Source organism: Lissotriton helveticus, chromosome 1_1 (genome assembly GCF_964261635.1).
Source record: "Lissotriton helveticus chromosome 1_1, aLisHel1.1, whole genome shotgun sequence".
Taxonomy (NCBI): Eukaryota; Metazoa; Chordata; class Amphibia; order Caudata; family Salamandridae; genus Lissotriton; species Lissotriton helveticus.
Genome location: NC_136057.1, coordinates 999,691,309 through 999,713,877, shown reverse-complemented (window position 1 = coordinate 999,713,877; position 22,569 = coordinate 999,691,309). Strand labels below are relative to the sequence as shown.

Below are 22,569 nucleotides of genomic sequence, written 5' to 3'. Positions count from 1 at the left end.
CTGGAGATTCCCCTCTCGTGCTCTCCGAGACCAGGTTTTCAGACAGGAGCTGAGGGAAAAACTAGAGGAGTACTTTGAGCTGAATGAAGGCTCGGTGGACTCCCCAGGCACCCTACGGGAGGCATGTAAAGTAGTGGCGAGAGGGTGTTGCATGTCATTGAAAACAGGGGTACTCAGATCCATTAGGGACACATTACAACAACTAGAAACTGAACTGACAGCGCTTGAGGCTCTGCTCATAAAGGCACCAACAGATAGAGTCCGGGCTGATTTCAGAGTGAAACTCACACAATACCAGGAAGAGGCAGACAGAGAGGTTAAGTTTTTGTCCAGGGACAGCCAGGCTCGGCGATATGGTGAGGGAGATCGGGCGGGTCGTACCTTGGCTAACATGCTTCGTGCGCCGAGGGGTACGGAATATGTGTTGGAACTTAAGGATGAGGGCGGAGATATAGTTAGGGAACCCCAAGCCATACTCAGGGTTATGACTGATTACTACAAAACACTTTACACATCCAAGGTCACGCCGGATGACAAATCGCTCGCAGACTACCTGGACACAATCGCCCTGGCGTGGTTCAACAATGGGGTCAGACAGTACATGGACTTGCCGTTTTCACAGGAGGACATGAGAACAATAATTGCAGGACTGCCTCCAGGTAAAGCACCAGGGCCAGACGGACTAACAGCAGACTTATATAAGGAGTACGCAGACATACTAGTACCCAGACTACACAGGGCCTTCGAGGAGGCGGTGGAGTCAGGTACACTCCCACAGACTATGCGAGAGGCGTTGATTATTATGCTACTAAAGCCCGATAAGGATCCCACAACTCCGGATTCGTACCGTCTACTTTCGCTCATAAACATTGGTGCTAAAATCTATGCGAAACTGCTCGCAGATAGTCTTAAATACATGTTGCCGCAAATAGCGCTCTCTGATCAATGTGGCTTTGTACTAAAGCGGTCCACTTCGCATAATCTGAGGGTACTATTTGGACTTCTACACTATCTTGATCCGAAGGTGAAGGCTGCTGCAGCACTATTGGATGCAACTAAGGCATTCGATTCTCTTGAATGGAAATTTCTGCTCACCCTTTTCACCCGTATGGGATTTAGCCCACTATTCGCCAGACGCATTGGCATATTATATAACAACCCGACCGCTAGAGTTAGGGTTAATGGACAGACTTCGTCTCCCTTCCCGATAACGAGGGGTACCAGACAAGGGTGCCTGCTGTCCCCGTTGCTGTTCGCTATTGCAACGGAACCACTAGCGGCACGCATGCGCCAACACCATACCCAGTGCAGCATCAGCTTCACGTCACGCGGCCTTCTCATCTCCCTTTATGCTGACGACGTGACAATATACATGATGAACCCGGCAGACAACTTTGACCCATTGATGAGAGAAATACTGAGATACAGTGGCCTTACAGGTATCAATATTAACTGGTCGAAGTCTACCATGCTGCCGTTGACGGACGGCACGTCCAAATGCCACACTGAATTTCCGATAGACTGGACAGAGAATGAGGTCAAATACCTGGGAATCAAGGTCAGCCGCTCTATACAGGACATTTGGCTATCGAATTTCGGAGTGGCAATGGACTGGCTCGAGGGCAAAGTAAAGAAATGGAAGTCCCTGCCACTATCGCTGACAGGCCGCATAGCCATTGCCAAAATGGTTGTGGCCCCCAAATTTCTTTATTTATTTATAAACATATCCCTTCCATGGACGATGGCGCTTTTTCGCCGGCTCAGGTCTGCTATACTCGACTTAGTCTGGGCGGGTAAGCAGCCTAGAGAGGCATGGAACCTTCTTACTCTTCCATTTCATCAGGGAGGGCTGGCTGCGCCGGATTTCGAGCTATATGCGTATAGTGCGCAGGCCCAATACTTGCACTACTGGCAGCACCCGACCCCATTTCAGCCGCACGTGGCAATAGAGACTGATGTGTCTGCCCCCTGCCCCCTTAAGGCTGCGGCGTACAAGAAGTACAAACGGTCCCAGGAAGACATTGATACTGTAGAAGTGGTGCGCTGGGCCTGGACGGGTATTGCTAAACGGGCAGGAATCAGCGAACTGTATGCCCCGAGCATGCCATTGGAGGGTAACCCATTGTTGGGGCCGCTAACAGATGCAGTGGTAGTCCGCAGAGCGTGCGAACGGGGTCTGAAGGTAGCGGGTGATTTGTACCCTGATGATGTGTTTATTGAGCTGCAAGATATGACTGAGTCCACTGATCCAACGGCCTCAGAACTGCTGCTGTATTACCAACTACGGGCTGCGTGCAAAAAACGGTACCCGGTCTTCCCTGTGGTCCCACCGACGCTGGCGGCTTTGGAGGACGTCCTATCGAACGCCTCCTCGCATAAACTGATCACACGTATATACAGGGCTACACAGAATGCGTCGCCTGTCCCACACACTGACTCGCGGGTGGCCTGGGAGGTGGAGGCGGGTATAAGCATCACGGAGAAACAATGGACATTCTGCTGCACACAACTAGAACACCTATCGCCAAATTATAGGCTGAGGCTCATACACTTTAATTATTTGCATAGAACATACCGCACGCCCCGGCAATTGGTTAAAATGGGTCTGCAGGCAGACGCATCTTGTTGGAGATGTGGTGCGGGTGAAGCTACATTCTATCACCTGGCCTGGGAATGTGGCCCAATACACACATTATGGGAGGCAACCTTCCGTAGCATAGGGCAGATAGTGGGTGTACCTTTGGGCCCGGACCCGCTTATCGCGCTGCTGGGTTTTGTGATGCCCATACCAAGTGCATCGCGAAAGCTGGTAGCCCTCCTGTTATTACTTGCCAAGCGACAAGTTGCACTTCATTGGAAGCAGAGGGCTGCACCTACATCATCCAATTGGGTTAAATCTGCACTGTACTGTAAAGATCAGTTGTCAGCCTATTGGGAACTGATGCCACTGCGTTCCAGACCAGCAGACATTTGGCAACCGTTGGTCGACTGGCTGGCTAGCTCGGACGGCAATGACAGTGACTGAGAGCTGTGGGTGGGGTGAGGCTGGGGTGGTTGAGTGGGTGGCTTGGGGCTGGCGACCAGCTTTGGAGGACAGCAGCAGAAAGCAACAGTGCCTGGGGATATGCAATAGGACTATTACTTGCTGATATGCGACACTCACTTACGTCTGTTGTAGTTTGTTGATGAGTTCTAAAATGTATTGATATCCTGCGCAACTGTACGCCTTATAATATCTGGCTGGGAATTGAAATGCACTTCAGCTGCCTGCCTCCGGGTTGTTGGCTAAATAGCGGTGTACATGTTGAAGATAACAATAAAGGTTTTGAAAAATAAAAAAAAATATATATATATGCTTTAAAACCTTCCCACAGCATTGCCAACTGACCGGTATTAATCGGTAAATATTCTTCTATCGCATCTCGTACGTCATGCAAAAAGACCTCCTCATCTAATGCTCGGTTTGGGAATCGCCACTGCCTCTCAAAGCCCTCGGGCGTGGGATCGTCAGCTTCAACAAAACCGGAGAGTGATCAGAGTATGTGTGTGGGAGGGTGCGGATGGAACTAGACCAACTAAATACATCTGGGGAAGCTAGCCAGTAGTCGATCCGTGTCCATGTGTTATGAGCGCCTGAGTATTGTGTGTAGTCTGTGTGCTGTGGATTGGAAGCATGACTCACATCCAGTAGAGAGAATTGATCCTTCAACCAGTTCACGGCCCTGCAGGCGCAGGGCTTAGGGTCTGGTATTGTTGATGTGCTGTCTAAGACTGGATCTGGTGTAATATTAAAGTCCCCTCTGTTATAAAAGGGACACCAGGCCTAGTTTTGTTAGAAGAAAGAGTAAGGAATAAAAAGAGTCAGGGGAGTCGGTGTTCGGACCGTATATGCAGACCCACGCTATCTTGTGTCCCATTAAGGAGCCCAGTACCAACATGTATCTACCTTGGTTGTCATGTATCTCAGAGTGTAAACAAAAGGTGACCCTTTTGTGTATAAGAATGGCTGCTCCTCTGGCGTAATTGCTATAGTTTGCAAAATATCTGTGCGCGCCCCAACCCCAAGCAAAGTGGGAATGATCAGGCTTAGAAAGGTGGGTCTCTTGCAGAAACTACTGTGGTGCAGTAAATAATGGACAACCTGTCTACATTTCCGGGTGTTGTTCAGGCCTCGAACGTTTCATGTCGCCAGAGATAATTCTGAGGGGCTGGGGTTATACCCTAGCAGTGCCATACAAAAACTAAGTTAGGGAATCAACAATGCGATATTTGACCAAAGTTGCATCTCCAGACTGCTTTAACTTGTGGAACTGTCACTATAGTAATAAACAAAACAAAAAATAAACCATTCACCCTCCCCTCATCCAGCCTCCCTCCCCATTCTGAGAGGCAATACACATTTTAAAATAAAAAATAATGCTCCCATTGGAACTCCAATACCAGAAACAAAACCTTCAAAAGGTGCATTAGCATTTCGTCAAACATTTGTATGGTGGTCACCAAGGGGAAGTGGCAACGCCTCAGCTGCCATTGGCGATTAAACTAAACAAGAAGGATACTATAGCCCACAACATTGAGTAAGTGCAAAGTGAGTCTTGAATGAGAGTTCAACCATGCCCTGAGCCGGAGAAAAGCTCCAATTTAGCGTCAGAGCCACTCTGTGGCGGTGAGAGTCTATGTTCGTTATTAGGGAGAGTGTTGTTGACCTTAAATGCACGGCAGAATTCCTGCACCTCTGTGGGAGTGTCGAAGACACGGGCCCTGCCGTTGACCTCGACCCGGAGTCTGGCGGGGTACAACATGCCATATTTCAGTCCGAGATTCCTCAATGTAGCTTTCACTCCATTATATTTCTGTCTGGCCTCCTGTACCATGATGGTGAAATCTGGGAACAGTGAAAGTTTGGAACCTTGCCATATCGTTTTGCTCCGTTCGCACGGCATGCGAAGGGCAGTGTCTCGGTCTCTGACGTTCATAATGCGTGCTATTATAGGTCGAGGTGGGCAGCCAGGGTTGGGTCTAGGCCCTAGCGAACGATAGGCACGCTCTACCTCAAACCCCGCTGTGAATGAGTCACTTCCAAATAGATCTATCAATATAGACTACACAAAGGTGTCCATGCAGCCAGTAGCTGTGGTCTCGGGCACACCCAAAATAAGAATGTTGTTTCGGCGACTAAGCGCTTCTAAATCCTCGTTCTTGGTTGCGACCTCCTTTAGGATTCTTTCAAAGCGATCTAGTCTTTTGAGTGTGTGTGCTGTGCCATCTTCGAGGTCTGAGGTGCGGGACTCTACCACATCTAGGCGCCTAGCATGCACCTGACTCTTAACCCCCATGTCCGCTATATTTTTATCCAAAGTGTCAAAGCGGACGTCCAGGGCCTTGAATCCTGTGCACATTTCCTGCAGTAGAGAGCTCATCTGGGTAGCGGAGTTGTCTGGTGCAGTCGGTAGCTGCCCCCCCTCTGCCATGTTGCCGGGATTGTCCTGGTCAGTGTCTGCCACCTTTACGAATGGTAGTAGCCGTTGCTTTGGGTCTTTACGGCCCATGCCGCCCGCACGTCGCCAACACGGGGCCTATTGGTGGCAGAGCTAGACAAAGCAGGTAGAGGCCCCCTCTATTATGCAGTCCGAAGTTTTGCGCAGATAACAGTCTTGTTGGCAGGGTTTGGAGCAGGCACGCGATCCGGGGCACAGAAGACCTATGAACGCCTGCAGGAGCTACATCAGCGCTAAGAGCTCCCTGAGCAGTCTGTAGGCCACAGGGCCAAGTGGCACTTGCTGGAGTGGTGGTATGGGGGGGAGAGCGTGGAGGTCGCTGAGGAGATGCAGGTAAGGCCCGTGCGCATGGCCTATAGCTGGAAGGGCGAGCGGCGACAAGGCAAAGCCGGTCACAGAGCACTAATGTGCGGTATTTCAGAGCGCACCCGCGGCACGGCACCAGGAAGCAGAACTAGGTGAATGGCGATGAGCACACACGGGCCCTGACCCCTCTCCCCCCCCCCCCCAGCGCATTTCTGTGTGTATGCCTGCACTCCGTACGGGGGGCCGCCCGAGCTCACACGCGCAAGAGGCCAACGGTTCTCCCGCTAGTGCTACTTCAGCTGTTAAATGCACCAACCTGCCCCCGGCCCACTCACCGCACCCACTCATGCCCCCCGGCCCACTCACCGCGCCCACTCGATACTGGGACTCTCTGCGGGCACCACTGCCGATATATCTCCGCCAGAGCTCCTCTACCCCTCAGGGCGCCGCCATGTTTGCTGTGCACGCCAGGCCGATTCACCGTCGTATGCGCCTCATCTGCGCCGCTGGGCATTTACCGGATCCGGAGCCTTCTGTCCTCATTTGGCAATATGTTTCATGGCTGGAAGTCTCACTGGAGTGTGGGATGCTGGGCAATCATCAAGGCGGCCGACAGAGCTTCAGAGCAGCGCAGCCATCTTGGTCCGCGGCTTGGCCACGTCTCCCGATTTTAAAATGTTTAAAATTTGTGAACTTCCCTAAAGCCCTACTGTATCTGTAGCAACTTGGTAGCTCATATGTGTGTTTTAGTGCCTGTTCTTTTTTAAAATCTGCGGTAAAGTGTAGAAAGTCAATGGAATGATATTAAGCGTGCGTTCTTAAACAAACAGATGTTGTTCCTGTCCCTTGTCTGTAATTACGGATACTAATGCACTTTGGAGATATAAATTTTAATTGCATTTGTTTTGTTAAGATCTTAATTTCTTGTTTTAGTAATCATGATGTATAAGCTTTATCTTTTTTGGTTGGTACAATGGAATAAAGATTGTCAAAATTGAAACTGAAAAATAGTTTTTGAAAGGTTTCAATCAAATTTCAATAGGTCACACAATCCCTTGTCAGTTACAATCAACAACTAGTGTAACCAACAGATATATTGGTGGAAAGAGGGAATCTTCCAGTTTGGCACAAGGCCATGAAAGGTCCTTCCTAGAGCACAATTGTTGTTTCACCCACCATCAGTTTATGGAACCATTCTGTCTATTAAAGTAGATCTGTAGAGTTCTTAACACAGCTGAGCTCCTACAACCACTGGCCAGCATCATATATCAGATAACAGCCATACACCGCTATGCGCATACAACCCGGAGGCCAGCAGTGATATAAGGATCATTTGTTATTAGATAAAAACCACCCAACGGAAACTAATAGTGTGACTCCCACCTCCCAACCCATCCGTCCCTCCCTCCCCCAGTCCTCTGCACCAGAAGCCTAACCGTATTAGGCCCAAGTAGTGAGCAATCATTTTACTTAATGTGTTGGCAGTCAGTTTCCACTCAAGGGGTGTGACAGCAACCCTGTGCCATGAACTGGCAGTAGCTGCCATATTTAAAGGTATTAGGGACATGCGACCTCTCGTAGTTCCGTCGAGAGGATCTGAATGAAGGGGACCCACAGCTCTGCACAAGCCTCCCCTTTATTATCTGCCACTAGGGACATGCGCTTCATCGCTAATGTTAACCAAAGTTTGTGTAACCATCCTGTGTGATTGGGGTGGTCGTTGTGCCCCACAGAGCCAGAATCACTTGACGTGCAGCAAGCAGCGCTAGAGCCCTCTGCCGGCCCCGCAGTCAGAGGGTTCAGTAGACCCAAGATGGTGTAGGCTGGAAAGGGCAGGAATAGAGGTGTAGAATGCTGTGTCTATGTTGGCCAGTATGTGCATCCAGAAGCGCGTTAGTTTTGAGAAGTGCCATAGCAAATGCACTAGAGAATTGGTTTGTCCGCACCCCGTCCAGCACTTCTCCTAGTGCCCTTAGTCCCACCTATGAATGCGTGCAGGTGTGAGATACCAGTAGGCTACCAGCTTGTAAGCCGTCTCAGACCCAGCAAAGCTATGAGTCGTGTGATGCGCTCTGTAGTGGGTGTCCGGCCATTCTTTAGCCGAGAGTGCATGCCCCAGTTCCTCCTCCCATTGCCGTTGACCCTTGGTTTGGCCTCCGTCGCGTCCCTTGGATAACACTGTATAGAGTTCAGCGACTTAGATGTTTGTCATCCTCTTTGCGGACCAGCCACTTTTGAAGACCGTTAGCGGGCGAAATGTCACTTTCTTATATTCAGGGTTGGTCTCCCAGTATCTTAGTTGGAGGTAGTGAAATGTATCAGCCTGGGGGAGTGAGTAATCTTGTTGCAATTGTTTGAGGGGTATGAACCCCTTGGGGTCACAAAAACCCTACCCATTTACATCTATGCTGCCTCCACCTACTAAAAACTTCTGAGTTGCATCCCGGGGGAATTTGGGGTTGTCCACTATCTGGGACATCAGTGAAGGGAACAATGTCAATCCTTTCTCCACAGCTACTCTATTCCATATTTTCAGTAACAGTGATGTTACTGGGAAGGAATACAGGCCCCACGCTCTAGGTTTGGGTGGTAGTCAGGCTTCCTGCCAAATATTCACCCCGCGACGGTCTGATCCATGAAGGATCAATGCTTTTCAGAAAGAGGGCAGGTTCCATGAGCTGCCTGTAAGTAACGGTGGACTAAAGGAAGCCCTAGGTCGCCCTACTGTTTGAGCTGTGCTAGTTGAGATATCGGCAGATGCGGCTTCTTACCCCTCCCCCCCATATAAAAGTATTTTTTTTTTTTTTTTTAAACTTTATTCACTTTCCATACATGCACACAGCTTTCGCCTACAACCCTGGGGCCGGCAGCAATCCAGCATCACATCTATATCATTTTCTATACCAATGTTCCAGAAATTATGCTAATATTGGTACCGGCGTCGCCCATTCCAGGCACCCGGGGTGCAGATCCAGGTCGGCAGGTTAGTGCAGTGAAGCTAGTGACCCATATCAACACCCTCCAGCATTGTAGTGGTCCAGCGTCCATTTTCTCTAATGCTGCATTGGTAGTCGCTTTCTGTGCATGCTCCCAGCTACTTGGTCAGTGTCAAACTTCCCTAACCCAACTTGCCCATAACTTCCCTTCCCCCCCACCCAACTACCGGTGTGCCTCTCCCCATGTGCTACCTCCTTTCCAAGTGTACGTGTCGCTCGCCTCAGCCTAGTCCTCACACCCCCACCTCACACCACCACTCAATCAGTCACTCGATGCTCTCGACCTGATGGATCCCACATGTATGGTCCTATGTGTCCTAGTACTCTGACATCCGTGTTCCCCTGGCGCTCCACCCTCACTATGCCACCTTCAGACCCGAGCTAGCCTAGTCCCCGGTGTCTCCCCCCCGATCCTGCTGCTCCTCCATCACCTCCGAATCCTCCCCCGTGTCGTTCCTATATGAGACATACGTCAGGTACTGGTCCCAGAAGTTCCGCCGTCTGCTCATTGGCGGTAGTAACTCGCAATACAGTTGGGATTGCGTGCAACTATACAACAGAGCCCTTTCCCATTCTTGTTTGGTCGGAAGTGGGCCGCGCATCCAATGCATTGCTATCGTTCTTCTTGCCAGAAGTAGCCCCATGCCAGCCAGACGACGAGTAGCTGGGGGCAAAGGTCTGGTATGCCCCAGCAGAGCTAGTGCCGGATCTACCGGGAGCCCAATCTCTAGTATCCGCCCCATCTCCAGGAAGACTTCCTCCCAGAAGGCATTTATCCCAGGGCAGTTCCAGGCCAAGTGCACGAAGTCAGCCACTGGCGCCCTGCAGCGCTCACATTCCGGTGACTGCCGGAGCCCATACCTGTGTAAGCGTTCCGGGGTGTAATACACTCTTTGTAAAAATTTAAACTGAACGAGCCTATGCCGTGCATTCAGCGACACTCGTTTCGTATTCTGACAGCAGTATTGCCACATTTCGTCACTGATTTCTGCCTGTAGGTCTCGCTGCCACGCCTGGCGGGCCTTCGAAGGTTCCTGCTTCCTGTGACACTGCCCAATCCTGTACAGACGCGTTATCATCTTGCCACTCGACTGTGTTTTGATGACGTACGTTAGTTCCGGCAATTCTGCTGGCTCCTCCATAGCCGGCCCCAGTTGGACCTGTAGCGCTGCCCGGACTCTATGTAGGCTGAAACGATGAAGCAGTGTCGTAGTGATCTGGGGTGAATCCACCTGTTCCCAAGTGATCACCTTCCCGTCTCTGAACATGTCCCCCAGCTTGAATATACCAAGCTGATTGAGGGCGCGCGCAACCCCCCGTTCTCTCAGGGGTGGAAGCCATAAGGCCCACTCAATCGGGACCAAGGGTGAATACAGTAGCGCACAGTCACTGCGCCTCACCAGAGAATGCCATGCGTGATTCGTACTTGCTATAGAGTCCAGGGTGCCAATTCGCCGCGCGGCAGGTTCGAACACCGTAGGCGCTGGATGGAGGGGACTCGTGAAGAGCGTCTCCAGTTTCACATGTGGGATGTTACCATCACCATGAATCCAAGTGTGCAGGTGCATTGCTTGCGCAACCCTGTAGTAAAGTTCCACGTCTGGGGCCCCTAGGCCGCCCTGGTCATACGGGAGGGTCAGGATTTGCCACTTAACCCTCGGCTGCTTACCGCCCCATGCCAGCCTCGTGAGGGTCCGGATCAGCGTTGTAAAGAACGCCTTTGAGAGCACCACCGGGAGGTTGCAAAAGAGAAACAGGAACCTCGGAAGCACTAGCATTTTCATGAGCGCAATACGACCCGCCAGGGACAGCGGTAGCCTGCACCATCTGTCCACGTCGTCAACGAGTTTCATGTAAGCCACTCCATAATTTTCTCTGATCAATACCTCCGGGTCCGGGTGTAGTCTGATGCCTAAATACCTGACCGGTTCCTCCGACCACTGCAGTGGGTAGTCCATGACAAATTCCTTTGTCACCGGTGTCAGCGGGAACGCCACCGACTTCGACCAGTTAACCCTGAGTCCAGATAAGGCTCCAAATTGCACTACCTCCCGTAGCACCGGCGCGAGGTTAATCTCCGGGTCCCTGACATACAAGAGCGTGTCGCCGGCGTACGTGGATATGCATATCCTGTACGTGGGGAAGTTAATACCTTCATGACTGTGGTACTCCCGGAGTGCACACGCTAGGGGCTCCGCCACTAGAGCGTATAACAATGGGGAGAGCGGGCAGCCCTGTCTCGTGCCCCTGCCAATCCCAAACGCCTCAGTGACTATATCACCAATTCGTAGCCTGGCCCTCGGCTTGTAATACAGAGCGCCTATCATTTGTAAAAAAAGGCTCACCTAGTCCCAGTTTCCTGAGTACCCTGGACATGAAAGGCCACTCTACTGAATCGAAGGCTTTCTCCATATCCAGGAATATTGCTAATGCCTTGTTCTCCGGCTTCACGTGCTGCATCGTCCCCAGGACTGTACGAATGTTGTATGTGAGGTTCCTAGATGGGATAAAACCTGCCTGTTCCGGGGCCACCAGTGCCGGGGCGAGAAGAGCAAGGCGCGTAGCTAGCACCTTCGCATACAGCTTAGCGTCCACGTTAATCAAAGAGAGGGGCCTGTACGATCCGCAGTCCGTGGGAGGTTTCTCCGGTTTGAGTATCGTCACTATGAGTGCCTCGCGCATCGTCGGGGGCATGGACCCTTCCACACATATGTCATCGAATAATGCTGAGAGGTAGGGGACCAGCAGATCTTTAAACGATTTGTAAAAGCCGACAGTGAGTCCGTCAGCGCCCGGCGCACTGCCCGCCTTCATACTATCTAATGCCTCAACTATTTCCTCCCTCTGGATGGGCATCATCAGGAATTCTCTCTGCGCGTCAGATAGGTGTGGCATTTGTATATAACTCAAGTAGTCATCTATCGCCCCGTCCAGCCCCGTCGATTTGGATTCATATAAAGCAGAGTAGTACCGCCTGAATTCCCCCACTATCTGTTCCTCATCCGTGAGGGTCTCTCCCGTGCTCGACACCAACTCACCAATCAGCAGGGGCCGGCGCTCATGTTTGATCATTTTCGCCAGGAGTGAACCTGGGCGTTCACCTTCGCCATACACACGTGCAGTGGCATATTTGCCCATATGCTGTACCTCTCTATCTGCCTCCGAGTGATATTCCTTCAACAGTTGTTTTACCTGGTCCAGTGCGTCACCCTCCGGTTCCGCCTGGTGTCTCTCTTCAAGGTCCTTCAGTTGACCTTCCAAATGTGCTAGCCGCTGCCTAATAGATTTCAATACACCGGAGTGTTTGGCCATGGCTACCCCGCGTATGAAGACCTTAAAGGCTTCCCACAGCGTCTGAAAACTTTCCACAGAGCCCGTATTTGCCACAAAAAAGTTTTCAATTTCCTCCGCCAGCTCCCCACGGAACACCTCGTCCAGCAACGAGTACGGGGGGAAGCGCCACGTAAAGGGGGGGATTCCGCGTACTGGCGATTCCAGGAGCAGGAGGAGGGGAGAGTGATCAGACAGGGTGCGTGGTAGTATGAGACAGTCCCTAATGTGATTGGATAGCCGCTGTGAGACAAGCCAGTAATCTATTCTAGTGTGCAGCGCGTGATATGCTGAATAGTGTGTGTACCCCCCTCTGGAGTGATGTCTACTGCGCCACACATCCAAGAGATCCAGGTGCACCATCTCAGTGCGGAGCGCCGTGGCAGCCGCCGACGGGCTCCTGCTCGGTCCATCGGACCCGTCTAGGTCCGGATTGAAAACCAGGTTAAAGTCCCCACCCCAGAGCACACTCTCACAGTCATACATTTTGCATCTCCTGGCCAATTCAGTGTAGAACTCAGGCGAATCATAATTGGGCCTGTAGAGATTCACAAGCAGCATATCGTGTCCTCTCCCCCTGCACCTGCAAATGACATATCTCCCCACCGGGTCCGACTCCAGTGATTGTAATGTGAGTTTGGAGCGAGGGTTCACCCATATCAGCGTCCCTCTCGAGTGTGTGGTGAAGCCCGCAGCAATACTATTCCCTATCAACCCCTTGTGTTGTAACATTCTGCTAGCGAGAGGTAAGTGAGTCTCCTGGAGGAGAGCGAGGTCTATATTATGCCTGCGCAGGTAACTAAGGACCTTTCTCAGCTTCCTATAGTCATTGAGGCCCCTGACGTTCCATGTCAATGCTCGCAGTGGGGCTCTCGCCGCTTCGGTTCGCAATGTATGTTCCTCAGTTCCCGCCATAATGGATAAGATGTGCGACAAGGCTGCCCTGTAGCGGTGACCGTCGGGCCCCAGGAGCAATAGCCGTCCGGCGACACAATAAACACTGGCCTAGTTCAGCCCATATGGACCTACCCCAATTTTCGGAGAGCAACCACTCGGTAGACAAACCCAAAATCAACCGCCTTTTAAGAACAAACCCCAACAGTCCCCCCGCCTCCCACAGCAGACCCACCCCAATTTGGCCATGCAGAATCCCATCCCGCCCAACCCCCCCCAGCAACCAGTAGAATTTTCCCATGTGCACAACGCTCAAAAGGATTAGGGTCATGGAGAAGAGAGGGGTACGTGTCCAGTTTCTTCAAGCCGCCCCCCGCCGCCGACCGCCAAAGCCAAAGCCAAATAAGGGCAGCTCATCAGTCACTCAGCAGCCGATTCCGCTAGTTCCTTTGCCGCTGCCTCGACCGCCGCCCGCTGTCCTTCCTGTATCTCCTCTTGGGGAGGGCGACGCGGTCTGCGCCGCCGTTTCTGCTGACGCCATAGCCCCGCGGCGCCTATCTCTGAGTTGTTCTCCGTTCGCATGTCCCCCGCAGGTTCAGGTTCCTCAATGTCTAACAGCCGGCAGGCTTCAGCAAGAGATCGAATCTGGTGCACTTTATTGTTCATTTTAAAGACAATCCTGAACAGGTGACCCCAGCTGTACGTGACTCCGAGGCGTCGCAGTTCAGCAGTAACCGGTCGGAACGTCCTGCGCTTTTCCAGGGTGATGGCCGCCAGGTCCTGATAGAGTGTCGGCGAATGATCGCCATAGGTGACGGAGCCCAGCTGTCGCGCCTTGTTGAGAATCTCCTCCTTGGTGCGATAGTCCTGGACGCAGACCAGAATGTCCGCTGGCAAGGCGCCCGAGGCTCTAGGCGGCCCAGCTCGATGCGCTCTATCTAGAGCGATAATGGAGTCAACAGAGCGGCCCAAGATGTGGTTGAAAAGGCCTTGCGTGAACTTGAAGAGATCCGCTGTGTCCGGTGTGGGTTTCACTCCTCTAATTCGAATGTTATGCCTTCGGGACCTGTTTTCCAAATCTTCCACGTGGGATTGTAGATCAACTTGCTGGTCATGAATGCGGATAATTTCCTGCTGGAGCGCTTCCATCTCGACATCCCGGGCGTCAGTCTTCGACTCCAGATCCGCAACTCGCTCCCCGATGGCGTCCGTGTCTAGCCTCAGCTCCCGGATCTCTCCCTTCAGTTCAGTCTTAAGAAGCTGGCGATCCTCCCGTAGACCCCCAAATAGTGATTCCAAGAACGATCTTGTGACCGGCTCGTCATTGCTTCGGGAGCTGGGGCCCGGAGCGCCGTCCGTTGGCTTGGCAGACGCCGCAGTGTTTTCAGCGCCGCGAGGGTCCGTTTTTTCCCCCCCGTGGAGACGGGCGAAAGTAAGTCCTTTATGGTCCTGTCTTTCCGCACCCTACCATTCGCCATACTGCCCCAGGCAGTCCTCAGCGCCGCCCAGCGTGTGCCAGTCCAGAAGCTCGCCCTAGCACCTGTAGTCCAGGACCAGACCGTCCAGCGCTAAACGGCCGCCTCCCTCGCTCCGCCAGTGGGCTCCGCGGCTCCGAGTGCTCCTGCTGGCTGGATCTGATCGACTGTGTGCCCCCCCCAGAAAGTGCGTTGGGCGCTACCCCAGGCGATGTAGTCCGAGTGGGGAAGCAGACGCTGGGTTGGGTGGTATCACTATATGCCAGTCCTCAGGGCACCACACCGCAGCCGCCACTCCAGGGCACCACACCGCAGCTGCTCACACCGGGGGCCACGTCAATAGCAGGTTCACATCGAGGTCCCCACACTCCGTCGCTGTTCTGGCTCCGCTGCGCAACGTGGGGTGGGACCTCTACTCCCCGCCAGTGACAAGAGCAGCAGTATGAGGGGATTCCTACTCGGTCCCTCCGTTGTGTGGGGGGGGCAGATGTGTGGAGTTGGTGGAGGCGAGTAATCGCCGGTCCGGCGCAGCAAAGGGTGCTCCCCACTGGTGCAGATCTCTGTTCCCTTCCTCCCTGTCCCAAAATGGCGGTGCTCTGCCTGCGCAGCACCTCCAGTTCCAGGGGGGACCGCAGAGGCGGCAGACCGTTGCAGGGGGGGGGCGGCGCTGTGGTCAGCCACTCGTTGCCCACCAGGGCCACAGTCCGTGGCGGCGCGGGCTCGTCACTGCCTCCCCCTCCTCCTCACCTCAGGCCTCGTCCCAGGCCCAGCCGTCTCAGCCTCGATCGTCTCCGCCGTCCTCTCCTGGCCCACCACGCAGCTCGGGGACCTCCGGTGTGCCGATGTGATCACCCGGCAGGTCCGCAGATGCCTCCTCTGGAGAGCCGCAGGCAGCCTCGCTCACAGTCGCGCGGGTCAGTCTAAACGCCGCCCGTCAGGGAAGTCTCCGCGGCGGCCTGGTGGCTCCGCCCCTCTCGGCCTCACTCTCGCCGCTCCGTGCGCCTCAGGGCCTCACAGGCCGCGCCGTCCAGACCTCGCCACGGTCCGAATCCCGCACTCCCGGGTCGCAGCTCGCCTCATCAATGTCCGCTGCAAGTCGGAAACTGATCCCGAGACCCAGCGCGGTCCCTCAGTGCCCAGAGGTATGCTTTAGCAGCTGTGTAACGGCGTTCGGCGGCGGGAGCTCAGCGAGTCGCGTCCGCTCACACCGCCATCTTGGCCACGCCCCCCCCCATATAAAAGTATTAATAGCTAGTTGCAGTGTGCCTTCGGAGGAGGAACAAGCGGTAGAGTTTGAAAGATGTACAGTATGTGTGGGACTACTGCCATCTTGACCGCTGCTACGCGCCCAAACCAGGTCAGTTTCAAGAGGCTCCAACAGTCTAGCGTTTTACTCATCTGGTCAATGAGTGCTGTATAGTTTATTGCCAGGGTCTTTGGGATGGTAGGAGCAAATAGCATGCACATGTACAGCAAGGATAGTGACGCCCATTGCAGGGGAAACTTGCTTCACATAATTTCTTCATGGGAGGGGGGCTCTGATAAGTTTAGGATTTGTGATTTCTTTAAATTAACTATAAATCCTAAGATTTCCCTGAAGATCCGCAGCTCGTCTAATAAAGCCGGCAGTGATGTCATCAGTTTCGCCAGCGAGAGAATGACATCGGCTGCATAAAGACTAATAGTGTGGGAGTCTGCTCCAAACCGGATACCCTCGATTAGCGGATCATCTCAGACACGCTGCGCCAGAAGCTACATTTAGAGTGCGAAAAGAAGGGGGGACAGTGGGCAGCCTTGCCGGGTGCCCCGGGCAATCGGGAAGGTGCTGAAAGATGTTCTGCTGACTCGAACAAACGTTCTCGGGGTGCAGTAAATGCGGCGTACCCATTTTATAAATGCTTCCCAAAACCAGAAATGGCGCAGCGCATCGAAAAGATAAGTCCATCGAACATGATCATACGCTTTTTCAGCGTCGATAGATAGGAACAACGCTTCTCTACGAGACCTATGGTTGACATCCATGAGGTGTTGGAGTCTTTTGGTGTTGTCTCCCCCTTGTCACGTCGGGATGAAACCAGCTTTATCTGAAACCACTAGACCAGCCATTAGCGGATTCAGACAGGCCGCCAGTATCCTGACGAAGAGCATGGCATCGATATTGAGTAAAGATATGGGGTGGTATGACCAACAGTGTCTGGGATCCTTCAACGATTTTGGAATCACTGAGATAGAGGCTTCCTTCATGGAGTCTGAGTGAACCTGTCTCGAGGAAGGAATCAAATAGTTGCGTCAAGAGTGGGGCTAATTCCTGTCAGAAAGCTTTCTAAAATTGCGACTCGAAGCCGTCCGTGCCCAGTGTTTTATGCATCTTAAGGCGTGCAATAGCTCCAATTACCTCTTCGATTTGTATTGGTTGATCTAATTGGGATGCAATTGCCTCTGGCAGGCGGGTAACTGGGCTCCCTTAAACGTAGGCATGGTGACCGAGGCCACTATTGTTTTAGATCGGAGCCTAGGCGCGAGCATATGCCCATATCGATCCCTGCTCAGATAGAACTTATATTGGAGCCTGAGAAGGGCATTGTCCACCCTGTCCATGTCCAGCAGTTTCAATAGGAGCCTTTCTTTTTCAGTTCTCTCCAAACTCTAGGTGCCCTAGTGCATTTGTGTATGGCCTCCATCTCAGCCAATTCTTGCTCTAATTTCTGGCGTTTCTCAGCTGCCGAGACCGCAATGAATTCCCGCCCCCCCCCCCCCCCCCCTCATCACTAGCTTGAACGCTTCCCAAACCGCTCCAAGAGAGGTATTCCCTACGTCGTTGGTATGGGATATTCCAACAGCTTAATAGATATAGATGACTTACTCAACTCTTACTTACCTACCCTAGACACCAACAAGACTCCTAAGGGGCTAATTCAAGCTATTCACGCTAACCCGAACAGAGAACCCACCAACGACCTTAGAGTCATAAACAATGACAACCTCATGAGAGTGAACATCATACAGACTCCTCCACCTCATACTCCGCTACAACTTAAATGCATACTACTCAACTGGAGGTCAGCCAGCAAACACGCCTCCGATATCTTCGACCTCATCCAACACAATGAGATAGACATCATAATCATCATCATCATCCTCACAGAAACTTGGCTCAATCCCTCTGCCACTCCTATCCTAGACCTCCTGGTGCCCCCTACCCATGACATAATTCGGCTAGACAGAGTTGTGAAGTTGGGAGGTGGCCTAACCTGCATACACTGGCGCACACTCTCGGTCTCCCTCTCGGAGTCTTCTACGCCATCATCATGCGAATACCTTTGTCGCAACATCTCTAGTAACAACCACCCGGTGTGCAAACTACACACATTCTATCATCCCCTGGGGACAACCTCCCCTTCATCGAACAATTAATGGAAATCATCTCTGGCAACACAGATTGCGTTCTATCACACATCTACCTCGTGATTTCAACCTTCACTGGTCTAACCCCAATAACCATGCGGTAGCATGCCTTGATTCTTTCTTGAGTGATCATGAGCTGATTCAACCCATAATAAAGGAGAAGCTCTGGACCTCATCATCACCAAAGAACACTCCATCAAAATGGATACCATCTACCCTTGCGATTGGCCCGACCATCACAGCATCTTCTTCCATATTAACATGGAGGTGTCTCGGAGGAAGGCTCAACCAACAAAATCGCTGATTTGGAAAAGGGCCTTCAGAGGTATTAACACAGCCGATCTAGCAAACCACTGCAAATTTGCCCTCTTTTCCCAAGTTGACATATCTGAGGTTCGTGTACTCGCTGACTTCTACAACTCTACTATCTCTAGCATCATGGGTTCCATTGCTCCACTCCAACAAAAAAATGCCTCAACAAAAATATCCAAGCCATGGTTCAATGTGAACTTAAACTCGGAACGTCGCAACCTTAAGGCAAATCGAATGATCCTGGAGATCCAAACCATCCTCGGACCAGCTAAAAATCCTTAGATCGGTTAGGAGCTCCTATAACAAACAAATCAAGAGAGCCAAGGCGGCCTATTTCAGATCCCAACTTAATTAAGCCTCAAACCGCCCCAAGCAACTTTTTGAACTGGTTAAACAACAAAGACTCTGAAGTCAGCCCTCCTTCATGTGATGATCTGGCTGCTTTCTTTACTGAGAAATCAATACTCAGCAATACTGATCTGGATACCAGGCGACCTCTACTGCTATCCAATGGGTCTGCGCCCCGCCTAGTCTTATTAGACAAGATCGAACAGATGAGAATGGGCATCAAGAACAATGCCTCCTGGGACACCTTTACCCCCCCCCCTCAGTGAAAGAGACATTAAAAAGGTTCTTCAGAATATCAACCCATCTAATCACTTCAGCAACCCATTGCCACCTTCCATCTTCAAAGAAATCAAGGATGTTGTCTCTCCCATCTGGACAATTATCCACTGGTCAACGTGTCTCTGTCACAAGGCTCGATCCCAGAGTGCCTAAAAGCAGCTCAGGTAACTCACATTGAAAATTTCCATCTCCTGGACCAACAACCAACCGGTGATCAGCGCTGTACTGGAGTACTCCTTGACTCGAGGAGTACAGCACTGATCACAGGGACTGCGCCACAAAGGCTTCCTAAGATGTCTTAATCTACCAGTATTAGGATTCAATCAACACTGCTGCCCCGAATACTGCTCATTGAATTTTCAATACCTATTCTAATTCCCCGATGTAATAATGCGGACCGCCACCGGAGGGGCTGTAACCCTGACTTCGCCTTGATACAGGTTGTTCCCCTCCCCTATCCCCGTCCTGAGGAAGACCCGCCTGCAGAGGATACAAACCACCCTCTATGCGCTAGGGCTGAAACGACGACACTTTTCCCTAGTGGGCCTGCACCCTATTTCACCCCATCCCTACCTCTGTACAGAAGATTATACTCTGTACAACATCAAGAACCAGAACCAGAAGAGTACTTTCGAATCCAAGAGAATAACTAAGAATAAACAGTCACTTTTGAAGCTATTTATGGTGCTTGTGTGTCTTTTTGAGGATATATTCAATTGAATTGAGAAACTACTGGGGTACACTTATGATGTGACTTGAGTTCTATGTGTACCATGTTCTTAGATTTTGACTTAATGAACACCTTCCTAAGGAAATTAGTCTAGGACCATTGTTTTCTATACCGAGCATTACCCAGGTCCATGGACTAGTATTCGTCACCCCATTATTTTGTAATGGCCCTCCGGTGTGGCAGCAAACCTTAGTACCCCGTTGCGCTGTGTAGTTTGGAGTTGCCGTAGGTAAGCGTCTCAGGTCCTGACGGTGAGGGTGGGACTCTTCTGTGCACTATCTTTCCACACGCTGGCTATCTCCTGGGGAACCACTCCAGGAGATTATTAGGAGTTTCACCCTGCCTAGACCACTCTCTGTGCTGGCCCCTAAGAGTTGTGTAAGCACCCCAAAATCTCGTCCGCTTCTGGCCTTTGAAGGCAATCTCCCTCGTGCACTGCCGCTGTCTTCTGCCCTGCTCGGAGCGAACTCGCACAGACACCCTGCACTTCAGCGTCCTCCATCGTTTATTCGCTTAGTCTGTCTCATGAGGTGCCGCCGCCCGCTTCTGACTTCAAAGTTCAGGGGGCCTTGCGGGATCTCTTGAGCAGTCGCACCGTCTCCATATTGTGGGCACTGGAAGTGCTGTCCACCCCAAGAGATTCTGGTGGCCCTGGGTACTTCGTTTAAGGGAGTGGTGAGAACCCGGTTCCGATTGCTTTGCTCCCTCCCTGCCACTGCTCCTCCACTGTCTCCCAACGAGGATGCCCTGCTTTGTTACCTACTTGGAACTGCCACAAGTTCTGCTCAATTGCGCTAGGCCTTCACTGGGGCTACAGGCCCTGTGTGTAAGGGAGACCAAAGGCCTGTATGCTGTCCTGTGCCTGCCCTACTCACCAGCTCCGCGGCGTTGCGCGTCAGACCCCGCCAGTACCGCTTGACACCTCTACTGGGTTATCGCCTCTTTCAGGGGCCGGCGAGGACAGGACGCGCCATCTTGTGTTTCTTTACGCTGCTCTGGGCTTATGGCGGCTTATCCTGCTCTCTGAATATCTGCCGTTCACTGGCTCCCTTGCAGGAGGTGACGACTCAGACACAGCCCAGGGCGGGCAGTCTACATGAGTGACCTTCTTTGTGGCCCCCCTTTGTAAAATGTTTTGGCGCAGTAAGGGCGCTCCACTGCATCGGCCTCTTCACCCTTCCTGTAACTCTCTTCTGACTGGGAGCGGCGTGTCTTCTGCACACACCTACCGCACCTCTTCAGGGGATATTTTGGCTTCTGCTCTGGCCACCCACGGGTCCAAGCGCCCTCCACAGGCACCGGTGAGCTGACGCAGGGGATCAGCCGTCATTTCTCAGGTGGGTGGTCTTGGCCTGCTGCTCTCAAGCAGAGTCTCCTCCGCCATGGATGTTAGGCCGGTCCTCTGCCCTCCGTTACCAGGCTCAGGACGGTGCCTCCAGCTCCTCTGGTAGCTTTCTCCATTTTAGCATAGGTTTCTGGCTGGGTCCAACGTGACACCCCAGCACAAGTGCCCGGTGGGCGGGGGCTATGAACTTGCGAATGGTCAGCAGTATCAGAGAGACTCGGAGACATGTCTCATCCGACCGCCATCTTGGCAACGCCCCTCCCCCCCACCCAACACTATCATTTTAAATGAAAAACACAAGAGTCTACACACAAAGGCGGTTGGGATTCTGCCATGGTTGTGCTCACACAGAAACAGTACTGACTGGTAGCAGTACACAGGGATCAACAAGGAGCATCATTCTCACATTTATCCACCACTATGGCCTTTGCTCTCCAACGCTAGGTACACTATAAATAGTCAGTAAGCATTTTAGCTTGCCGACAGGCAGCTCGCAGAAAGGGATACTTTAGTTTCTGGACAGGGACCAGATTCTCTCAACACTAAATATTAGTTAATCGAATTAACTTATCACATGAAAGCATTAACTATGGTTAAGCTGCTGAAGCTGGGCAAGTCATTAATCGTACACTCCTGGATAGATACCACCAACAGGCCCTCCAATGATCTAGGTTTCTGCCCTCTAAGCATACATCCAAAGAAAACTGTTTTATAAAATAAGACATACAACCCCACTGCAATTCATTCTATCATGTCCCAACCCTCCAACACCCACACTAACCGTTAAAAATGTAAGCAGCATTCAGCATGATCTGTCTTTGTTTTAGTACATTCAAATAAAAGGTGGCTCTGTCACGTACTTCGTCATCTGTGTCCATCATACACCTGTAGAGAAAGAAGAATCATAATCAGTACCACCAAAAGGAAATAAGGGGAAAAAGCAAGAAAGGGAATGAAAAATATTCCAGTGAGGCAAGCCCAGCTTAAGGCAGACTTCTTGCAATCCCAGATGAGCATAATGAACATTGAAGACTGAAATGTGTTCCAGTGGAGCAGACCTCAATGCAAGATTTCATTCATTTTTTATGTGACACAGAACAGTTAGGGATCCCTCTCTATTAGATCAGACTAACTAACAAGTGTTGGGTAGCTGGACGGGTAGATAGGATAGGGAGATCATGTTTAAAATAAAAAAACTTACGAAAAAAAATAGATAATCAGTTCTCCATAAAAAGCATACTAAAGCCTAGATTCTCCAGTTCACATACTACTCTGGCACAAACCATCCTGTATTCTTAAAGCAAATCAAATGTCCATTGTTTGAGTGACTAAGGTGCAGAGAAGTCCAAAAATATTAGGAAATCTATCAGCCAACTCCCTTTGGTGGACTAGCAACAATCATATGCAAATGTTTTCAGGCATCAGCACAGACAAATATCATAACTCAAAGCTTGGAAGGCATACACGGAATACATTCTCAATGCCACAGGCTACCAGGGGTGGCAATTACATATCTCTGTAGATACAGAAAATGGAAACTTAAATATCACACATAAGTCCACTTAAGAAAGCATACTTTGTCACTGCCAAAAGGATCACCAGACCCACAAAAACTATCCATGTCTGATGAACGTACTGTCAATTTTTTATA

General features: G+C 51.5%; 1 protein-coding gene across 2 annotated transcripts in view; it reads right to left on the bottom strand.

Moving 5' to 3' along the window:
- The window catches only part of COPG2 (coat protein complex I subunit gamma 2), a 408,642-nt gene that overhangs the window by 202,284 nt on the left and 183,789 nt on the right, over positions 1 to 22,569 (bottom strand). For both annotated transcript variants that reach the window (XM_078677502.1, XM_078677504.1), the window contains one exon: positions 21,700 to 21,803. In XM_078677502.1, the coding sequence (XP_078533628.1) occupies positions 21,700 to 21,803 (104 nt within the window). The remainder of the gene's footprint in view (positions 1 to 21,699; positions 21,804 to 22,569) is intronic.